The sequence below is a fragment of the Solanum tuberosum genome, unplaced genomic scaffold, assembly GCF_000226075.1.
Source record: "Solanum tuberosum cultivar DM 1-3 516 R44 unplaced genomic scaffold, SolTub_3.0 scf00225, whole genome shotgun sequence".
NCBI classification, from domain to species: domain Eukaryota; kingdom Viridiplantae; phylum Streptophyta; class Magnoliopsida; order Solanales; family Solanaceae; genus Solanum; species Solanum tuberosum.
In genome coordinates this window covers 680325-702905 of record NW_006239149.1, presented here as the reverse complement: position 1 = coordinate 702905, position 22581 = coordinate 680325, and the positions used below count along the sequence as shown (strand labels likewise).

Below are 22581 nucleotides of genomic sequence, written 5' to 3'. Positions count from 1 at the left end.
AATAATAAATTTTAAAAAGTAATGATGTGATTATAAATTTTATTTACATATGAAACAAATGGTTAGTAGATATAAATGTGGGGTTGTTTTAACAAAATATAAACTCATGGATCAATTATTGCATTAAAATATCCCAAATCATGATATGAAATCACCATATAATTCCATATCATGGTTTTTGGAGAATATGGTATCACCTCTCATGATATGGAATCATGAGATGGAATCAACGTAAAATCGCATGTCCAAACGCTGATTCCATCTCACAACAACATATCGTGATATGGTATCGCATTGCCAAACGCCTACTTAGCATGTATAGATTATAGTATTTCTAAATTTTATTTAGGAGTCAACTGAGGTCACAACTAAAAAAACTATGTTACCATATTTTATTACATATACTTTCAAAATATTACATCTCATACAACTAATTAAGAATTTCCTATCATATATTGAAGAAAAAAACACTTAGATTCATGTATTTTGCTATCATATACACAAAATTAGAGAGTGAGATTTGTATATACCAGATACACAAGAGAGTGGTGAACGAAGTGAGAGAGAGGCGAACGAGATTTGTTGTCTAGATTCATGCGAATCCGCTTGAATACAATGTATCTAGAACAAATTACACATAATTTTGTTCCAATGTATCTCAGATCATAGATGTATCTGGACGTATCTGGAGTCACTAAAATCTGATAAGATACGTAATATTGCAAACTACAGTGTAACTAAGTAATTAACTAGAATTTATGAAAGTTTTTTCTTTGAAAAAGGGCAAATAAAATCTGATATCGATATTCAAAAGTTGTATAAGAATATAGTTATAATTTTATTATTTTTTATTATACTACATAATAAGCTATACTATAATTTAGTTTAAACACAAACAATTTAAATAATTTTACTAGAAAAAGTGTATAAGCTGGATACTGGACAGCGAAAGGAATTTCATCAGAACACTCTTAAACGACGGCGTTTATTCCCAGCAAAATTTTACGAGCATCCTATATATTCCCCTTCTGTTTTTCTTGTAAACATTTCCCCTGTTGTTTCAACCGTTGTAACTGATCCATGAAATTTCCCCAGAAGAAGAATCCATCTCAAAAACCCTAGTCTTCTCTATCTCAATTCGCATATCTCATGCACATGAATCGCCATAACTAGTTGTAAAGTAACAATGGATGACAAAGACACAGAGCTGCTGTGTAAAGTCAGCGCGAACCATCTTTTTTTAGCTCAATTTGAGCCATTCCGAGCCACTATACGTAGTCTTCGTGTTCGAAATCCTGAACTTTCTCGAGTCATTCTTCAAACAATTGTTGCAAATGGAGGAAGATTCGATTCGATTATCTGGTCTCAATCTTGCCCGTCTCCTGCACTTCTCACTTTCCTATGTACCCTTGAACTTCTCCAATTTAACGAACCCACTTCCCAGCTTTGGTCGTTTGATGCTGCTGCTCTTAAATTAAGGGCTGAGTTCTGTTTGATCTTACAAAATGTGATTTCAAGGGTTTCGGAAAGCATTTCGAGTTCGGAATTGGGTGCAGAAGCTGTCGATGATGTTGAATTAAATGGAGATGTTTCGGGCATTAATGAGGATTTGAAGGGTTTAGGTGAAAGTTTGAGGGTTTTAGTGAAAATTTCTGATATGGGTTTGAGGCGCTTGAGGCCGGATTTGATTGAAATGGATGATGTCATAGATACTGGGGGAGATATTGTAGTGGAGGAAGAGGAAATGATGTGTTTGAGGAGAGTGTTTCTTGAAAATGCAGATATCTTTGATGTTTTGTCACTAAATATAGAGAAGCAAGTTGGTTGGATTGAAAATGAGGATTCGGATATGGCGATTACAGTCAGGACAGTAGTAAAACATAAGGAGGTTGAGGATAAGGTGCTTAAATCGCTGCAAAAATGCATTCAAACTGCACATTTGGAAGCTATGAGGGAATGCCTGATGAATAATGATGTGGATGGAGCTGTTTCACATATTCGATTTCTACATTTGAATTATAGTATCAACGAGGAGGAGTATCGGTATGCAGAATCATGGTTTTACATAGTTATTTGACAAGATTCGTGCTTTAATTCTTTAAGTTTGCTCAATATCATTATTACCAAGTAAGTAAATTGCTAAGTGACTAGTACTTAAGGTTTGTAAGTTCATCGTTCTATGATTGCTGAAATATGAAATACCTAGTTGGCTGTTGAAAATTATTTTGCATTAAAATGTGAAGCAAATTAAAACGTATTTCTAGGAAGTTATTACTATCTTGGATCCATTTTGATTGATCTTGGCTGACTTTCACTAAGATCTAGGAGTTAAATTGTTGAATGGATTACTACTTTGAATTTAACGGATTAGAGCTTAAAATAATACTACCTTGCAACTTAACCCTCAGGGGTTGGCCTGCTGGCAATTGACTTGAGCCTTGGGGTTTGCTCCCTTTCAAGGTCTCAAGTTCGAAACCCACTGGGTGCAAACAATTTCTGAGGGCCATCGGACTGGGTAAAACCTGAATTAACTGTGGTGCACTTGCGGGAAACTCCTTGCCGAGGGCCTGTGCACCCCCGGGATTAGTCGGGGCTCAAAGAGACTCGGACACCCGGTGCAAATCAAAAAAATAATACTACCTTGCAACTCTTTACATTTTCTAAACCAAAAAGATGTCAAAAAATGGCATGAAAACTATGGAAGATTAGGGTTCAGAATCCTAACAGAGGTGACAAACTCTAGGTGATTTCTTCTCATCTGCCTAAGGCCCTAAGCCTTAGTTGGTGAAATGGTCAAGATGTGCACAGGCTGGGCTGCACAACATTGTTGTGAAAAAAAAAGATAATCACATTGAGTTTGAAATTATTACGGAGTTGTACTCTTTATATTAATCAACATTGTTGAGGAGAACACAATTTTCAATTTCGTTGGATAAAAGAAGTATCTTTGGATTGGTCTGAAGTAGAAAGCAAGTCAATAAAATAAGAAGAAGGGAGTCATACTTACGAACACTGAGAGGTGGACTTAGATATGCTTGACGAAGCTATTTACCTTATTAAAAGACAGTAGTACATCAACATATTAGTTTGATCAAGATTTACTTCATTGCTAAGAATGCTTTTATAAATACTGTTTTTGGATTAAGTACATTTCTGAGATGAAGAGTTCCATTTTTATTAGAACTACTGTTCCTTTTAGTGTTATCTGCCATGCCACTGAATTTTAAGATTGAGCAGGCAATATAGATTTGGTTAATGAACATGACCATATGTTTTGCCTCGAATATTATTCGTTCTGTCCTCCGCTAATGCAGATCAACATGTTTTTGTTTTGATGGATGGTCAACTTGCTTTTCTTGTACTAGAAGAAAAAAAGAAAAGAAAAGTATATTGTGTTTCTGCCATCATGTGGATGGAGGAATTGGAAAAGTATTTTTTTAACCACCTTTTCATTATGACTGAATGGATAGTGTTTGATGTGCTTGTTACTTCTTGGTGTTCAATTTATTTTCCTTGGCCATTCTTGCCTCTGTTTCATTATTATATTCTTGTTTCTGTTTTATGTAGTGTGGTCTCAAAAGATCTACTCAGAAGGGTGTTACCTGGGAAGGATGATTATGGAGATGCCCGGCGTGAGATGCGAGGCAAATTCTTGTCAGTTTATGGGGAAGCACTTTCATCTCGTTGTACTCCTCTTGTTAAGATGATACAGGTGGTGATGATAATTCTTGCCAAAAGTACGCTCGATGCTGAATGTTGTTTTTTATGGCATTGTCACAAATAAGCTTTTGCAGCCCACAATATCTGAAATTATCTGATTACTTTAATGCTGTTTGCTTTTAATAGTTGCTTAGTAAAGTACTTCCTTTTAAAATGTTTGCTTGGTTGCACCCAAAGGTGTTGCATACTGGTCAATGAAGCAGGAACCGACCATGTGAAACTAGGGTTCAAATTTTAGCAAAGACAAAACACATTAGGTATTTTTTTCTTTTCTATTCAAACTTTGGTGAACATATTTAGCCAATACCTTGTTTGCCTACTGGGTCGAGCTCATCGCACCGGGCTTGCCTAGTGCGGGTTACCTCTCCTATGTGGTTTGCGAGCTATTGCATAGGAGCGGGGGTTTTACCCTGTGCGCACCCAAAGGGTAGCGGTTGCGGATTTCCCTTGTCATCAAAAAAAATATTTAGCCAATACCTTTTCTCGTGGGAGATAGTATATAACCGGTGGATTAGTTGATGTGCACGAAAGCAGGCCCAAACACCACTGTCATAAAACAAGAATCTTTGGGTTGCTATTTTTTCCTCCTTCATTGCTCTAATTAGGTCTACTAAATGCTTGGTTATGTTTAAAATCCTTTTTAAGAGGTAATTCTTTACACAAAGTTAGCATCACTCTGATTACTCTTTTTCTAAAAAGGTTGACCTTGTAACTATTTTAGTTTGTCCCAAAAAAGTTGACATCTTTCCTTTAATGAATTTGTTTTTTCTCTTTCTACCAGTTTGATCAAATATAAACCAACTACTATTTAGATTGTTTAAAATTTGATTTGGCATCTTATCAACTACCCGTTCGACCATTTTTTCACTTGAAGTCATTATCTTTAACAAGGTCACAAGGTTAACTACAATAATTTTTAAAACTTCTACTTTTAATGCTTGTTCATTGGGCTGACAAGAGTAATTTAGACGCCTTGCGATGTCTTAGAAGGATAATTATTCTCTCTTAGATTTGGGAAGAGGGTATGATATATATTCATGAGAAAATGTGATTGTTTCTACTTACAAACAGAGAGTTTCACCGACTCCAAAAAAAAAAACAAAAAAACAGAGAGTTACAAAAAAGGACAATGTACCATCAATTGCGAAATGTACAACTCATAATCAGCTGAGAGAATGTGCTGTCTGTTGGCCAGAAATATTGAAAATGAAGCTTTATAGAAGGCTCTGTTTTTAAAAATTGATTATAGAACTATCACTTACTTTAGTCTCTGTTTTAGATTCTAGCACCATTTCCTGCATTACATCTAAACATCCTGAAAAAATCCTTCCTGCACTTCTGTTATACTACCTAAGAGGGCTATTAAAAATGACAAAGTAATCTGGCTGGCCCTCAACTGCTGTTTGAACTCCATCCTTGTCTACAATAATCTTTTCCCACAAAGCTTCCTTCTTACCAGATCTCCCTAGGACTCCAACTCTCACTTCAGGTGTAATTTTTTCCTAATTACCACAAGCTTTTGGCGAGGGAGGTGGCCATGGGGTTCCTGCATGTATTGGTGTGGATTCCTAGGTGCCTAGAAAGATGTTCTTCTTTGCTTGGTTGACAATAGTGAGGCCAATTTGACTAATGGATACTTGAGGAAGAGGATGATTACATATGTTAGCTAGTGATTTATGTGCAAAAGTTGATGCGAAATGTGGATAACCTCTTATTTACATTAATCAAGTGACTACCTGGTGTGAATGGGCAGTCTTGAATTTAGTATTTCATGAGAAGATCAAGCACATTGAGATTGACTAACATTATGCACCAAATCCAGTATTTCATGGGAAGACTAAGCACACGAGAGTGATAGTCAATTTTGTGAAATCGAGTGATCAACTTGCAGATATCTCACCAAGCTCCTCATTGGTCCTCGTATTAATTACATTTGTAACAAGCTAGATACATATGACTTGTATGCACTAGCTCGAGGGGAGTGTTAGGATAGTAATAGGCATATACAATGCTACTTGGAATAGGAATAGTAGTAGTAATAGGAATAATATATAGTATCCTACTTAGAAAAGGATTGTATTGTAGTGTCCTAGTTGAAAAGGTATCTATTGTAGTGTCTAAAAATAGGGTTTCTCTGTAATAATGCAAAAACAACAATTCAATAATATTTTTCTCCTATATTTCTCACAGCTATAAATGGTAATAAATAAAAACTATCGCTAAAATCAGTAATTATTTATTAAAAGGTACCCATCCAAGTAATTTTTCCTACTTTAAAATTGAAAATTAATTCTTCAAATCAAGTTAGCTTTTTTGGGTCCTTGTTGGAGTTAAATGTTAATTGTGCTTAGAGTAATATCATTATTATTACAGTAGCTTTAATTATGTTCGATGTTGTAATATTAAACTCCTAAATTTATAGTATCTTTTATGTTATCCATAAAATTAACTTTTTTATAAAGAAGTTTGCGCTTCCTTTTGCTTTAACCCTGTGACTCTTTTCATTATATTTTGCATTTTTCACTTTTAAAAATACTAAATTGGAAACTGCTGTCTACAAGAACAAATTGCCGACTAGTATATTTTTTTGTATGATTTCGCCTAGCTCTGAGTGAAGGTCTAAATCAAAGCTAGCTTAGGCGGACAACCCACATGTTCTTTTTAATAACCCAAAAATTCCCTAGTGTGGCACACAGTTCGGAACTCGATGGATAATGGCTCGACTTTTACCCTTCTCCACTTCAATACTAGGTTTTTATGTGCGACAAGTTCAAACACGTGATATGCGCCTAACTGACACATCATTTCCTACGCCCTTACCACTGGACCAAAGTTCTAGGGCACAACCCACATACTTATTTTTGAAAATACCTAATAATACGCCCTTAATAAGTGGAAATGAATGTTAACTTCTTGAGTATTCACAGGTTATTCATGATGAAATGCTCTTGGAAGAGATTGAGAGTGTCAAAGCTTCTGAAAGTGATCAGATTCCTCTACCTCTTCAGCATCTCCAAAATTTTATCCAAGAAATGAATTCTGAGACAACTTTAAACAGCACAAATTCATTGCTGGAGACTGTTATTACTTCTTGCATGAGAGAAATGTACCAGTATGCTCGTGTTCATGGCGTGCATTTATTGGAATGTGTCATGGACACTGCCCTGTCTGCCGTGAGAAAGCAGGAACTGCATGAGGCTAGCAATGTACTGTTCACAGTTAACCTTTTGACTTTATATTCAGAAAGCCCAGATATAAACCTGCTTTCTTTTGGTTTGAGCATAGCAATGGCACATTCTTATACTACTCAAAAAAAGAAAAAGAAAAAATAATGGCTTATTTTGATATTAACTCACTTCTTACTTTTTGCTAATAAAAACTCTTAATTCTTTTTTCTATTTAGATTCTTTTGCTGTTTCCCCGGCTCCAACCTCTTCTAGCCGTCCTTGGTTGGGATCTTTTATCTGGTAAAACGGATTTAAGAAGGAAATTGATGCAGCTTCTGTGGACAAGTAAATCACAAGTTCTTCGTTTGGAGGACTCTCCACATTATGGGAACAGATCAGATGAGGTAGTTTCCCGTGCTTCTGTTATGATAGAATGGAGCAGGCTGCTGTTGTTTCCTTTTCCCACTTCCTTTCTAATGTTTTCTCTGCAAGTTGCATTATGTGCTTTCATGAGCGGATATGTTTGTAGGTTTTCACTAAAACTACCTTTATTTTGGCAGGTGTCCTGCGTTGAACATCTCTGTGATCTCCTTTGTTATCAGCTTGATCTTGCTTCTTTTGTAGCATGTGTGAATTCTGGCAAGTCATGGAGTTTGAAGTCGTCGCTACTGTTGTCCGGTAAAGAGTATATGCAGCAAGGAAATGAAGATGCGCATTGGGATCCCTTTGTTGAAAATTTTGTGCTGGAAAGATTATCTGTACAGAGTCCATTGCGGGTAAACTCTATGCTGTCCTTCCACGATAGAACTTTTACTGTTTGATCTGCTGATGTGTTTCACAGGATTCTGGATTTGTCTTTTTTTGGAAGAGAAGTATCTTTTATAGAAGGAAAGTATTAACCTTAATTGAAGGGAACCATCTTGTTTTAAGTCCCACCTGTTCAGTTATTTTGTGCCCTCCTTGTTCAGTTTAAATCTATATAGTTTTGCTTTTTTTATTTGTAAAAGTATCTTTTACTTACAAATTTGGATTGAGCATTTCATTGAAATGCATTTGCATTTACCCAGTGCCTTAATTACTTGCCTGCCATTGAGGCTGAGGTTCCATCTGCAGGTTGTGTGCATGGATCAAGTTAAGTGTTGTCTCTCTTCTTGATATAACATTATCCATAAATTCTGAAGATTCATTAAAATTTGAGTGGGTATAGTTTGTCCAGAGATGAGGTGGAGAAGTGCTAATTGGTACATGTTCACATGCCTCCCTAAAAAGATCATCATACTGCCTATATTCACCAGAAAATTAGAAATAAGTAGAACCAATCAGAGCCAGAAAATTTAAGTTTAAGATCATCAAAGTATATTTTTGGTAAATGATTGCACAGATTACTTCTCTCTTCTCTCTGCCTCCACCTCTCCTTCTCCTTTCTCTCTCTCTTTTTTGCTTCTATTATGAATTTGCTTTTCATATATCTTAAAATGGTATTTTTCTTACAGTTACTTGCTACATAGTAATTGCTGATTTAATTGTTCAGTTTCTTGTTTCATAATATTTTGGATCATAATATTTTGCCATCTTCTAGGTTTTATTTGATGTGGTTCCAAGCATTAAGTTTCAAGATGCTATTGAATTGATCAGCATGCAGCCAATTACTTCCAATCTATCAGCCTGGAGGAGGTGTGGGGACTTACTCTTTTGCAATGTGTTGTTGACTTTGGGGTCAATTTTGATGTTTATGTTGAAAGAAATAATTAAATAAATAAAAGTATATTCTCTCTAACAAGTTAAGATTTTAAATGAGACATTACACAATTTAACATGGTATTAGAGTCAAATTCATCCCAATTCATTGTTTACCCAATGTTGGGCCCCCATTATGTTGTCCACGCTCTAATTGGACGCCTTTGATGTGCGAGGGGTGTTGAGTTTGTCCCACATTAGTTGTGAGATGGAGATTTTGTCTCTTTATATGGTCTTGAACTATTCTCACCTCATGAACTAGCTTGGGGTTGAGTTAGGTCCAACATCCATTTTCTTAACAATTTACGTCATGCATATAGATACTTTGGATTTGGCTGAATATTGGGCAGTCAAGCATGATTTGTTAGATAAAGTTATCATATACTGATGCTTGTGTCAAGATAGACTGCTGTAGTACACACCCCTTGGGGTGCGCACTTTCCTGGACCCCACCTGGGTGAATGTGGGATGCTGCATCGGCTTCCCTTTAATGTTATTAGCTGCTGTGCTTGTCTATGCATTACTTCTGGCAGATGGAGCTTATATTAATGTCCTTAATGTTACAATGTGATTATTCAAAATTCTATGTTTGTTCGTAGCATGGGATTAAACTCTTTAAGGCTTACATGTGTATGGATGAAGTAGGTTAACTTACTGCATACACTTTCCCTCTTTTTCCATTTGTATGTTTTGTAGGATGGAAGACATTGAACTCATGCACATGCGTTATGCTTTGGAATCTGCTGTCCTTGCACTTGGAGAGATGGAAAAGAATATAGGGGAGGGAGTAGGAAATGACCAGATCAATTCGTGCTACCTGAAAGATTTGAAGAACCATCTTGATGCCGTCAACAACATTTTCCGCAAGGTGTCTGCTATCTGATTTTTTTTTATGTAGTTGTTCTTTCTCTATCCTTGTCTTCTGTCCTTTTATTTCAAGCCCATATTTAGTTATTAATGTAAGTGAATTTATAGTATGATGAAAAACATGACCTTGTTTGCAAAGATCATGGCACTAAGCTGGTAGAGAACTTTTAAACTTCATTCTCACTGATAAAGTAAAGAAAAATGTGAAATTATAATGCTTGTCTTTGATTTTTTGCATAGTTCTGCTTTCGAATGTTCAAATGGTTCACCTAGGATGCTGGTTAACTCCTTACTGTATCTATTAGGTTGCCATGCATGTCAAATAGGTGATGTCTGCAGATGTTAATTGGGGAGTGGGCTAACATCCCCCAATTAATGGACAGCCCCTCTAAGTGAGTAATTTAAATTGAATTGATCTGAATCACAAACCATATGATGTCGTTTCTTTATGCTTTTGTTTGGCAGAACGTCAATGTTTTAGTTAATTCAAAGAAGGTATGATGTTTTAATTTATAGAAGTAAAGTGAAGGGTTTAGGAGATTTGGATTGTCAAAAGATAGAGAATGATTTGGAAGACCAAAGTGCCTTATAAGGTAATCTATTTTACCTGGCTGTAGGCAAAAGAAGCAGTCTTCACTCATGAGAACCTGAACAAGAGGAAGTTCAATCTCTGCTCTAGATGCTACCTGGGTGAAAAACAGGTTGAGACGGTCAATCACCTCTTCTTACACTGCAAATGGATAGACCAGCTGTGGCAAATTTCATCCATAAGAGAGGAAGATCATATGGCTGAAACCTGGGAGAATTAAAGAAGTGCTAAGAAGCTGGAATAGAGATGTTGATGCAGTGAAGGAGGAGAGATGGAAAATGGTCCCAACATGTATATGGTGGACTATAAGGAAAGAGAGGAATCAGAGGTGTTTTGAAGGCAAACAGAGAAATATACAGAAGATCAAGACAGACTGCTTACGCCTTTATTATTTTTGGGTGAAACCTAGGAAAATTAAAGAAGTGCTAAGAAGCTAGAATAGAGATGTTGATGCAGTGAAGGAGGAGAGATGGAAAATGGTCCTAACATGTATATGGTAGACTATATGGAAAGAGAGGAATCAAAAGTGTTTTGAAGGCAGCCCCCAAGGCCTAGCTCAAGTGGCAAAAGGTGGAGGATTTGTGGCTTAAGTCGCAGGTTCAAGCCCCACACCATGCAAAGCAAAGCCCGGTATTTAAGTGGAGAAGGGTAGAGGGGCGGGCCCATTATCCACTGGGTTTAGAAAGCTGTGATTGGTCCAAAGGGCGGGTCACAGACGGATTTCTCGGTTATCAAAAAAAAAAAAGTGTTTTGAAGGCAAACAGAGAAATATACAGAAGATCAAGACAGACTGCTTACGCCTTTATTATTTTTGGGTGAAACCTAGGAAAATTAAAGAAGTGCTAAGAAGCTAGAATAGAGATGTCGATGCAGTGAAGGAGGAGAGATGGAAAATGGTCCCAACATGTATATGGTGGACTATAAGGAAAGAGAGGAATCAGAGGTGTTTTGAAGGCAAACAGAGAAATATACAGAAGATCAAGACAGATTGATTAGGCTTTTATTATTTTTGGTGCAAACAAGTAGTCATAGACAGCACAGAAGATGTTTTAATGCTATTGACTGGATGTAACTAGGAATACTAGGACTCTGTAAAGTGACAACTTTTGTTAAGGGAGACTACACTTTGATGTAGTATACTTGTGGATATATAGAGGTAAGCTTACCATTTAAAAAAAAAAAGAAGATAGAGAAATAATGAGCAGAAAGTATGTTGTGAATATCCTGAGCAGTGTCTATATGCTTGGAAATGAGGACAAATTGGCAGTAGAAAGAGAAACCTCTGAAATCCTCGTTCCTCTGCCTTTCTATATTATGAACTCTGAAAAAACTAGACATTTCCAGAGATATTTGACCAATCCAACCTGTTTGTGTAGAGGATTGGGTGTCTTTTGGAGAAAATATATTTTGTAGGTTTCTCCTTTTGTGGTATACCACTTGTATATGCCCATGTTGGCTTTGTTCTTACTAATGAAATACTTTACCTGATCAACTTTTTTTCCTGACCAATCCAACCATTAGGAGGAGGAGAATATGTATGACGGGAATCCACTATAGGTGTGGGTTATATAGGGAAAAGAGGAGAAAATGGTTTCATGTAGAACTGTGCCATTCTAGCTCTTGGGGATTTATCATGAATCATTGACTAGTATTATATTTGAATATTTCTCTAGTTGAGAGGGCAGGGAATAAAATGTGACATAATCCCCTTTTCTTCCCCATTACTGGACCACCGAGCAAGACCCAGAAGAATCTGTAGTCAGAAGTGCTGCCTCCCCTCCTATTTCTTCCTTTTTGGCCATGACACGCTTCAATTTGTTATCCTGATCTTTCTCCAGCTAAGATGCACCAGGTTTGTCTGCATTTGGGCTGAATTAACATCAGTTACATGAGGTTGTGGCAAAATAAGAATATAAGCAGAATATCAGGAATGTCAACTCAGTAAGCGTTTGACTTATTTTTCGTTGCTTTTATGTTGAAATTAAGGTGAGGATGAGGTCATACAGAGGTAGAAAAGCAATTTGCTATGTGGAGGGAGCATATCATGTTGCATCGAAGTTATAGAGACAGCCATTAATTTCCTGTTCATGTATGGATTGGGAGAAAGACGAGAAAGAAGAGAGAACACTGCTTGATAATTCTCTCAAGCTATTAGGGTAGGTAACTAAAACATGTTTTAAGAAGGGAAAGAGATCAATGATACATAATTACAGTAAGTGTAGTTTAATCCTATCTTATAATTTCAAGATTCTAGAATATTTACAACATTCTAACACTCCTCCTTAAGTCGGTTCATACAAATCATTTTGAAAAAAATTAGGGGTAGGGGAAGGGGATATGGGGTAGAGGATTACAAGGTGGGGAATCAGATTTTCACCAACAAGATGAAAGTTTAGGTAGGCAACCATATGAACTACTAAGATTCCCCGTTTCATACAAATCATATGTACCAAGTTTGCTACATATTTAACATGTTCCGAGACCGGCAAGGAATTTAGTAAATATCTACAATCTGATTAATTGACCTCATGAACTTTGTGACAATGTCTCATGAGATGATCTTTCTTTGGGAAATGATAATCATTTTCTATTTCTTCGGTAATTTGATGTAATGTGAGGCTCCTGTTACATTAGATCATGACTTTCATAAAGGAGAGACAAATCATGGATGTTGCTCTCGTAGCTAGTGAATGTGTGAATTCTAGACTAAGAGGAGATGATCCAGGCATAATGTATAAGCTTGACTTAGAAAAGGCATATGATCATGTCAACAGGAAGTTTCTCCAAAACATCCCCAATCAGATGGGCTTTAGAGAGAGTGGCTGAAATAGATTGTTTTTTGTGTCAACTGTTAGATTCTCTATTTTGATAAATGGAGAACCTGTGGTTTTTTTTTTTTCTCAGGCAGGGTGACCCTCTCTGACCCTTTTTGTTTATAATAGCTATGGAAGGTTTTAACAACATGATGAGGATAGCCATTCAGAATAGGTGGTTGACAGGTTTTAAGTTGAGCAACATAGAAGGTGTGGACATGGAAATCTGCCATCTTTTCTATGCAGATGATACATATGCAGAGAACAGATCAGCCTCATTAGAATGATTCTTTTTATTTTTGAAGCAGTTTCAAGCTTATGTGATTTTGAGGAAAACCATTTTGTTAGCTATTAAGGAAGTAGCATAGATGCAGGGAATGTCCAAATTTGGGTGCAGAACATACCAACTACCAACTGTAACTGTTTATTTGGGCATGGCTTTGAGTAACGAACACAAGGACTTGATGATATGGGATGGGATATTTTTTTTTTTTTTTTTGATGACAAGGGAAACCCACAGCCCTACCCTTTGGGTGCGCATAGGGTAAAACCCTCCTATGCAATAGCTCGCAAACCACATAGGAGAAAAGGGATGGGATAATTAAAAAGACACAAATTAGCAACATGGAAGACACAATATTTGTCATTAGGGGGGTGACTTACACTGATGAATTTTGTTTAAGATACATTGCCAACCTATATTATGTCCTTATTTCCTATCCCTACTGAAGTACTGAACAAGCTAGATAAATTGAGAAGGGATTTTGACAAAGGGCTACACTTGGTCAAATGGGAAATAGTCCAGCTCAACAAGATCTCCGGGGGACTTGGACTAAGGAACTTGAAAGTTCAGAATGACTATTTATTGATGAAGTGGTTTTGGAGGTATGTGGAGGAAGAAGAAGCATTATAGAAGGAAGTGATACAAAACAAATATGGGCAAAGTAGTCATGGGTGTACAAATACAGTCACCAATACCTATGAAGTCTCAGTTTGGAGGACAATCAGGAATCTTTGGCCTAAATTTTCTGTTAATATTAGCTATAAGTTGGGAATGGCAGTAGAATCTTTTTTCTGGGAAGATGTTTGATTGGACCGGCAACACTGATGACTTCCTATCCAGATTTATTTTCTTTCTGCAGTCAACCTGAGGCTATAGTGGCAGATAATTGGCCCATTCAAGGATGGTAGATCACCTTCAGAAGGTATCTGAATGATTGGTAAGTGAACAGGTTGACACTACTCTTGTAAGAAATCAGCAGCTTCAAAGGCACAGGTCCAACTCCTGACACAATCAGATGGAAAATGCAACTGATGGGATCTTCTCAGTGAACAGAATTCATAAAGATAATGTGAGGGAGCAATCAGATGTGAAACAGGGACTTGGGAGCAGATCTGGAAAAGCGTAGCACCTTCTAAGGTTAAATGTTTCTCTTGGTTGGTGACTAGGAAGGCTTGTCTCACTCAGGAAGCTTTGAAAAAGAAGGGATTCCAAATTGTGTCCAAATGTTTTCTATGTAATGAGGCAGAAGAGACCAATAGTCACCTTTTCCTACATTGTAAAGTAACTTCACAGATTTGGTCTTTGTTCATGTGCTTAACAGGAATCAGATGGACAATGCGGAACATACTGCTGATCTTTTGAGTTGCTGGATTAGAATATGGGGAAGAAAAAGTCAGAAGAAGTGGTGGAGAATAGTCTCAGCATGTATTTGATGGACAGTGTGGAAAGAAAGAAATAGTAGATGTTTTGAGGATAGGTTTGATTCCATTCAGAAAGTGAAGTGGAATGGCATTGTATACTTTTATTTTTGGTGTACAGAAAATAGTCTAGAGGATGTAGAACAGTTAGTTGATTTGTTAGGTTCTCCGTAAATACTCTCTGTTTTTCTTTTCTTTGGTCCTGAAACTTTTTGGAGGTCTCCAACATGTCCTTAATGCTGAGGAGTACAACTTTACCGATTTCAGAAAAGATCATCCATCGTAGGAGTAGTTTGGCTCACCAAAATTTGGTCACTCACTATATCAAGATCAAGCCTAATATGTGTCAAGACTGAAAACATCTTCTGACATTGCTCCAATTGTTTGTAATACTTGTAGTAGCGGTGTCAATGCCAGTAGTAGTGGGCATCAACTCATTAGACTCTTCAATAGCTGCCTGAACCTGTCCAAGATGGGTAGATACATATAACCAATTGCTGCTTTTCTAAGGTTATTCAACAATAAAAGGTTAGTCGGGAATTCAGATTATAAAAGTGAGATGTCATTTGTGTATAAACCACGATCCTTTCTCCAAACTGAAAAGCAAGTTTGGAAAGGACAAAGCAGAGGTATGCACTTTGAATCAAATAGACTTCCACACCAGGCATAATTGAGCATCAGCCTTTTCCCTTTTCTCCCAACTTTTTTCATCAATATCCTCATACTGTTTAATTAATTGATCTAGAATGCCTTGTCCCTTACACCATAATTGAACTGATAAAAACCAAGATAAGTAGTTCATATTACCTATCAAGGGTTTTGTGGGGATTGAATGGTTCGGGTTGCTGGAAGCTATGATTTTATAACCAAAAGCATTCGGTTCGTGTGACATTGTGATGTATCCAGGGAACTTCAACAATTATATCAAATCTTTAAGAAGCAACCTCAAATCAGTAGTAGGAGACAGTTTACAGAGTATTATAATGATCCCAAGTGCTGGAAGTATAGCAAGAACTGTAAAAAAAGATAGGATTGAAACTTGGCGGACAACAATTGCCTGGTCAGGAAATGGTTGGTATGCATTGATACCTAGATGGGTAGGTTTGGATTGAGGAGGTGAGTCCCAGGGGAGAAAATAGCTTGCTGAAAAGTTGCTGGGAGGCTTTTCTCACGTTGGTGCATGATTAGATCTCATTGGAAGATTTTCCCTTTTGCTCCCATATGTGACAATGTGGCATCTGGGTTCTACTCGCCCGAGAATCGCGTTTCTATCTATGCTGTTGGTTGTTGTGCAACACTCTCTTAAGGAAAAACAGGCTTAAACAGTGGCCAGAAAATTAACATGATGATTTCTTCCTGACATCACTTGTAGATACATAGTGACTAATATTTCATAAACGCTCTGATACTATGTGAGAAAGAAGAGAAAGAATAGAGAACACTGCTTGATTATATTTTCTCCAGCTATTTGGATTTAAATAGTTAAGTTTAGATGTTCTAAGATAGGGACGAGAATCAAAGAACACATAATTACATGAAGTAATTGATCCTATACTATAACTACAAGATTCTAGAATAGATACAAGATTTTAACATAAATTATGTCTTAATTTATTAATTCCGGAGATTGATAAGTTTGGAAGAAGTATTTTGGAGAAGGTAACAAAGCTAGTCTTAGTAATATCTTTCTTCCAATTGAGAGAAAGTGGGAGTGAAAACAACTTCCATTGAATGATTTGTGATATTATTGCAACAACAGAAATTTATTTTTGTGTGGCTGTGGTTTGATTTTTGATTTCTAAATTTGTTGGAAGGATTTTTGAAGTTTGCTATATTTGTCTTGCCCCTTCCATTTCTTGTAATCAGTCCTTGTATTACTTACAACAAAGGGATGTTTTTCCATGCAATCACAGATATTGATGGTGAACATTATTATCTCTCTTCTGCATATGGATGGTCTCTCTCTCAATTTGACACCTTGTGCTTCATCAAGCACCTCATCTGAGTCATCCAATATCTCTAAGGAGCAACAATTTGAGGATGCAGCTCAAGATGGACAAAATAAGACCGTTGTAATGTTAATAGGGCAACTGTTGAATATTTTACGGCAGTATCTACCATCTTCAAACTCAGAGAAGGAAAATAATTGGGAAGTAAACGTATCAGCTGGTATTAAAGAAGCCATAGAATGGAGAATTATGAATGCGAAAAGATCTATTGAGGATTGGGAATGGCGTTTGTCAATTTTGCAGTGCCTTCTGCCATTCTCGGAAAGACAGTGGAGATGGAGGGAGGCTCTTACTATTCTACGTGCAGCCCCATCGAAACTGCTAAACCTGTAAGTATTGGTGTTTCTACATCGCCAATTTGATGCATATCATTTTGAAATGTCCTTTTTTCTGGACAACTGAGTCAAAAACCTTAAAAATGGCTGTTCCAGTTGTCCTCACTGTATTCCTTCTCTTACTTCATCAATTTGAATATTCGGGATGCCTTATAAAATATCTCTGAAAGAGTGGGATTATCTGAAATTTTACTAATACCTAGAAGTATTTATGGTGGAAAACTGCTCTTTTTGAATTTGCATAGTCAACTTTTATCTCTTGTTTACTGGCTAGTTCTATCTCTTGTTGCATTTATAGTTCTTTGTGAGCCTGAATTGTATTTAATCTTAAATGTTTTTCATGTAATGGTTAAATGCTTTAATTTATGCCATACCTTTGGAATCCTGGTTTCAATTTCACATCAATGACTTGCCTTCATTCCTTTGATGCTCTAGGGAATTAAGTCAGGTATAGTTGAACTGAACTGCTTGATTTTAAGATGGGTGATAAGCAGCTGTATCCGTATCAAGCTTACCATCTCTTCTCACGAAAGCATATTCTTCCTAATACCCATATTCTTAGCATGGCGGATATTGAATAAACGGACGACCGATGCAGAATTAACATTTCGGTGTAGGGTTGCATCGTCCCGGTGATACATTGACCATATTGCCTTAGCTTTTTGTCATGATCCAAATCAGGATCGAGCAAACCATCTATCTCATATAACCATGTAAACTCAATAATCTAATGTTAAATAATTATATCACTTAAAGCATACATGAAGTACCCTTAGAGTCTTTTGTTGACAAAATGCTCTCAGACACTCTTTTTGAGGACCTTCTCTCTCCTTCCCTCTAGGAGGGGATAGCTCCTTTCCTGATATCCTTCCACCGGCAATCTCTTTCTTCCTCTCTTGACAAAATTCTCCCAGACACTCTTTTTGAGGACCTTCTCTCTCTTTCCCTCTAGGAGGGGATAGCTCCTTTCCTGATATCCTTCCACCGGCAATCTCTTTCTTCCTCTCTTGACAAAATTCTCCCAGACACTCTTTTTGAGGACCTTCTCTCTCTTTCCCTCTAGGAGGGGATAGCTCCTTTCCTGATATCCTTCCACCGGCAAACTCTTTTTTCCTCTCTTTTCTCAGGCAACCACCTTCTGCGGTAGTCTACCTTCTCCTTTTCATGAGATCTTCCTCATATTATATTCTTCATTTTTAGAATGGGGGAGAACAAGATCTATTTTTTTTTTTTGATGACCGTGGTGTCTGGGCCAGCTTTTGTGCACCTAGACTTATTCCATGGGATACCTTCCACCTCCCACCTCCAACCTCCCACCAACAACATGTACCAGCTAACTCTGTCCACCAAGGTTAGGACAGATGGGAAGAATCACCTAGTGTTTTTGCCTCCGTTGAGTTTTGAACCTGAGACCTCAGGATTCTCAACCACTTCATTGACCACTAGGTCACACTCTTGGGTGCAGAAAAAGATCTATTTTATGCTGGGTTTAAGTCTGTGGTTTGAATGGGTGGAAAGAAGTCGTAAGATGATGATGAGATCGATCATGAGTAATAAGATCATGGAATGGATCTGCCTCACTTTTAAAGAGGCCTCAACAGACCATAAGAAAGTGGTCAGCAGATGGAAAACCACAAAGCAGGATTCAGAGCACTTCTTTTTCCAGAAAGCATAACGAGCATGGGATATATATGAGCAGTGTGTCCTTAAATGGAGGGGGAGGATCAGTCCTAATTATTCCTGAATCAGCATTGAATGCATGACATCGTTTTTAAGATACGGAATTTTATTAAATGCTCCAAAAAATTGACAGAGGCTGTCCTTCCGAGACTTAGTGAGGCCAAGAACCTTCAAATAGCAGAGCTGAAAAACAACAAAGGTAAAATTGACATTTCTGAAACAACTGATGCTCTGGAGGATGGGCTTTTAAAGAGATGTCTAGTGGGGCGTTTTGGAGAAGAGGCACATGAAAGACCCACACTGGCAGACGTAAGGTTTAAAGAGATGGTCATCAACAAGTTGGAAAGATATATTTGGGGTGAACATCTATGAGATGCATGGAGATGTTTTAATTCGAATTCCTGAATAGATACATGGTTGAGAAAATTCTTCAAGGGCAATGGTTCTGGAAAAAGCTCAGACTTCAACTAGAATGGTGGAACCCTATGGAGGGGAGCACCTCGAACTCCATTTGAGTTAAGGAAACTTGGATTAAATCAATTAGAATTCCTCTCTATTTGTGGCACAGATTTTTTTCTTCTAGATTTTGGAGAATTTTGTGGGGGTTGGGTGGGCACATAAGAAAAAAACAGAACTCAAAAACCATTTAAAATGGGTGAGAATTCTGGTTCTGAATGATGGAAGAAACTTTCGGAGGGAGCCAGGGAGTTGTCGATAACTCTAAGTGGAATCACTTACAACATTCCAATTTGACCAGAAAGCAAACCAAGATTTGAAATCACACCGATTTAGTTGAGGGTGTCACTGGAAAAGACGATGCATATGAGTTTCCAGTACAAGCTATCTCCAGTGGACAAAAAGGGATTACTTCTGCGAAGTACATAAATCCCATGTTTATAGGGATTCTACTGACAAGTACCATGTAGGGTGTACTTCTTCAATAGATGGAAGGCTGTGTAGAGAAATGGCACGTGAGGGGCATAGGGTTCTTATAAATGAGGGCAACAAGCTGGCCAGTACCATGAGCCTGATTGGGGTCATCTTTTATTGATTCACTTGGGCCTGACTTAACGGCCCATGTGATTTTTAAGGACTTTTAAGGCTCAAATTCATCAGCTTATTTCAGCGATGCTTCCTTCGAAATTTCCAAACTCTTCCCAATTCAGACTGCATCACATGCGAAGATACAAAGCGCAGTAGACCCGAACTGTTTTGCAAAAGCAGTGGCAACCATTGTAGATGTTCCAAATTGGGTAACTCGGCATAGATAGTTGCGACAGAAACTGCAGTAGAGACATGATGATAAGAGCAAGGTAATTGAAAAAGGTCGATTGATTTTGCCAAACAAAATTCAGTCATCTCTGTAGAAAATTGGGAAGAAGAAGAGGCATTGCCACTTCTTATTGAGCATGAACAAGCCATTCTAGAAGTCTGGGTTCCACAAAATATGATCAAATCAGTGTTATCAAAAGCAAACAAGCATATAAAAGCTCTGAGATCTATTGGGACTTTAAGCGCTTAGCACAAATAAAACATGGGTTTTAATTGATAAAAAATGCAAAGGGAGAAAACAAAATACAAATATATATGTTTAGTTCAAGACTAATAATTATAAGCATGAATGACAAATATATGAACAAAGAAATTGATTTTTTTTAATGATAAAGTGAAAAATCAATTGTTTAGGGTCACCTCTTCGGAAGAGGCTCATTGGCAAGGAAAGTATGCTTCAGAACCTTGATGACGACACTGAAACACACATTAATCGAGGGGAAGCGCTCAACACATTTTGAGCTTCACTTTAGGGCTTAAGTGCGCCTTTGTCAGCGCTAGATCAAATTAAGCAAAATGTTAGTGGCAAATTTCCTGGGTCATGAGAGGTGGTTTTGGAACTTCATTACAGTTAATAGCTGCAGACAAGCTAGAAGGTTGAAATCTGATAGTGTGTGTAAGAAGGCCAGATTCAAATGGGAACAAAAATAAAAAGATTAGTTTCTTCTGATGTTAAATTCAAGAGTAATGGAAACAAAATGTTACACCCCAACTTAGGGACGCAGCTGGTACCTGGTGTGACTCTTGACCTCGAGCCAATCCTTCCTGGACAACTAAGCTGTAAGCGTAATACCAACCACAAAATCAAGAAAACAAAAAAGTATATCTCGGCTTAAAAATAAGCCATCGGCCGACAAGGTCCCCTGTCAACATAACATGTGGTAAACTCAGCGAATCCCAACAATTTATATAGAACAAAAACTAAATCCTGTGCAGGCCATCAAAGTCACCAAGCTGTCTATAATCAATTAATGCTATGCGTGCCATCGAGGCCACCATAATATCTAGAAATATATAACCTGAACACATATATACATATACGATCAAGGCCGACAAGCCGCTGTGCTAAAATGACAAAACAACAAGGCCAACATGGCCGACAACGCACATCTACACAATCCCAAGTCTGCAACCCTCTAAGAGTAATATACTTTGCCTAGACAGGTCCCCGACCTACCCATTAGCTATACATAACAAAAGACTAACAAACCTCTTGATCTAACAACTCTAGAAAAATTGGAGCTGACCAATCTGCTGGAACTCAGCCACACTACTTAGGAAACCTGTGTACCTGTTTGTCGAGACCTACAGGCATGAATGCAGCTCCCCCAAGCAACGGGGCGTCAATACGAAATAATGTACCATGCATGAAAGACAACAAAATAATTCAACAAGTATCATAATATACTGAAAGTAACCAGGTAGGCGAGTCAAAAATAATCTGTGTGAACTGACCTGCCCCTGAATCTAATCATACAAAAAATAATCAACAATAGCCTACCCGGTCCCCTATAAGCTCGACAAGTACAAAAAACAAACGATACAACCTACCAGGGCCCGTATAAGCTCGACAGATACACTCCAATAAATATACCCTTATTGGTAATGCTCTAGCCCCATATGTAATCACTACATCTCAATATCTTTCCTAAGCTTTAAGGGAACATGTTGAAAGAAGGAAATAGCCTAACATACTTTTTTTTGATGATTCCACGCTGTAAGCTCATCTCTACCCGCACACCCACGACACTACTACAGTGGTAAGCTCAATCAACAAACAAGAACAAGAATTACTACGACAATCCGACAATCGGTACAAATTTCCACCGTAAATTACTATTCGGGGTCTAAGGTAGCTGTAAACCGCTAAAAGATGGTTCTTACCAGTTAAACACACTCGAAACATTGCCACAAACTCAATACACAGCTAAAACCATGCTGCCACAACACCTACTGAGATACACCACATAATTGATGGGGTAAATTATACCACGACGACGCTCACTACGTAGAGAAACTTTCTTTAAGCTTCCGAGCTAAGAACATCAACATCCATGGAGAGTCTCTGGGTTTTATTTCTGATTTTCTCTGGTTTTTGGGAGAAAAATTTGGGATTAAAACGAAGGAGATGAGGTTGAAGTCCCACCGACCTAGGGGCCCATTTACATTCCTGCTTGCGCAGTCTTGTAAAAACGTGAAAATGCCAGATTGATACTTGATAGTTTCATCTATGAAATAGATATACAACTATTGCAAGAAAAAAAACCATATTCTTGCAATATAAAGGTGTATTCCCAAATGATAATAAGTCTATGTATTGTGTTTTTACTAATGGAATTCTTTAAAAAGAATGTTTACAAAATTAACTAAAGGACATGGCAAATTAGTTAGATTGTGATATAGATATCAAAAAAAGGGAATTAAGCGTAATATTATAAACCCCAAGGGAGGTTACTGTTATAGAAAGAAACCTTATTTAATGTTTTGAGTTAGATATTTAGATTCTTTGACATGTCATTTTGCCATTATCATTACATTTAGAACCCAAGTTAAGTGGGTATTCCAAATTCAGGTATTGGAATAGTTTGCATCCTAAAATTCATTATAGCATTTAGCATTCCTAGGAAAGAC

The 22581-nt window shown here is 37.3% G+C and overlaps 1 protein-coding gene across 3 annotated transcripts in view; it reads left to right on the top strand.

Moving 5' to 3' along the window:
• The first annotated feature begins 1041 nt into the window (after positions 1 to 1041).
• Positions 1042 to 22581, top strand: part of LOC102586412 (protein DDB_G0276689) — a 73480-nt gene continuing 51940 nt past the window's right edge. Inside the window, exons 1-8 of one of the 3 annotated variants that reach the window (XM_006356569.2) lie at positions 1042 to 2043; positions 3568 to 3712; positions 6648 to 6926; positions 7124 to 7291; positions 7448 to 7663; positions 8467 to 8561; positions 9321 to 9492; positions 16508 to 16932. In XM_006356569.2, the coding sequence (XP_006356631.1) occupies positions 1187 to 2043; positions 3568 to 3712; positions 6648 to 6926; positions 7124 to 7291; positions 7448 to 7663; positions 8467 to 8561; positions 9321 to 9492; positions 16508 to 16932 (2357 nt within the window). In that variant the 5' untranslated portion in view covers positions 1042 to 1186. Of the gene's footprint in view, positions 2128 to 3567; positions 3738 to 6647; positions 6927 to 7123; positions 7292 to 7447; positions 7664 to 8466; positions 8562 to 9320; positions 9493 to 16507; positions 16933 to 22581 lie in introns of those variants that run through there. The other 2 variants (XM_015313004.1, XM_015313005.1) reach the window with 2 other exon arrangements.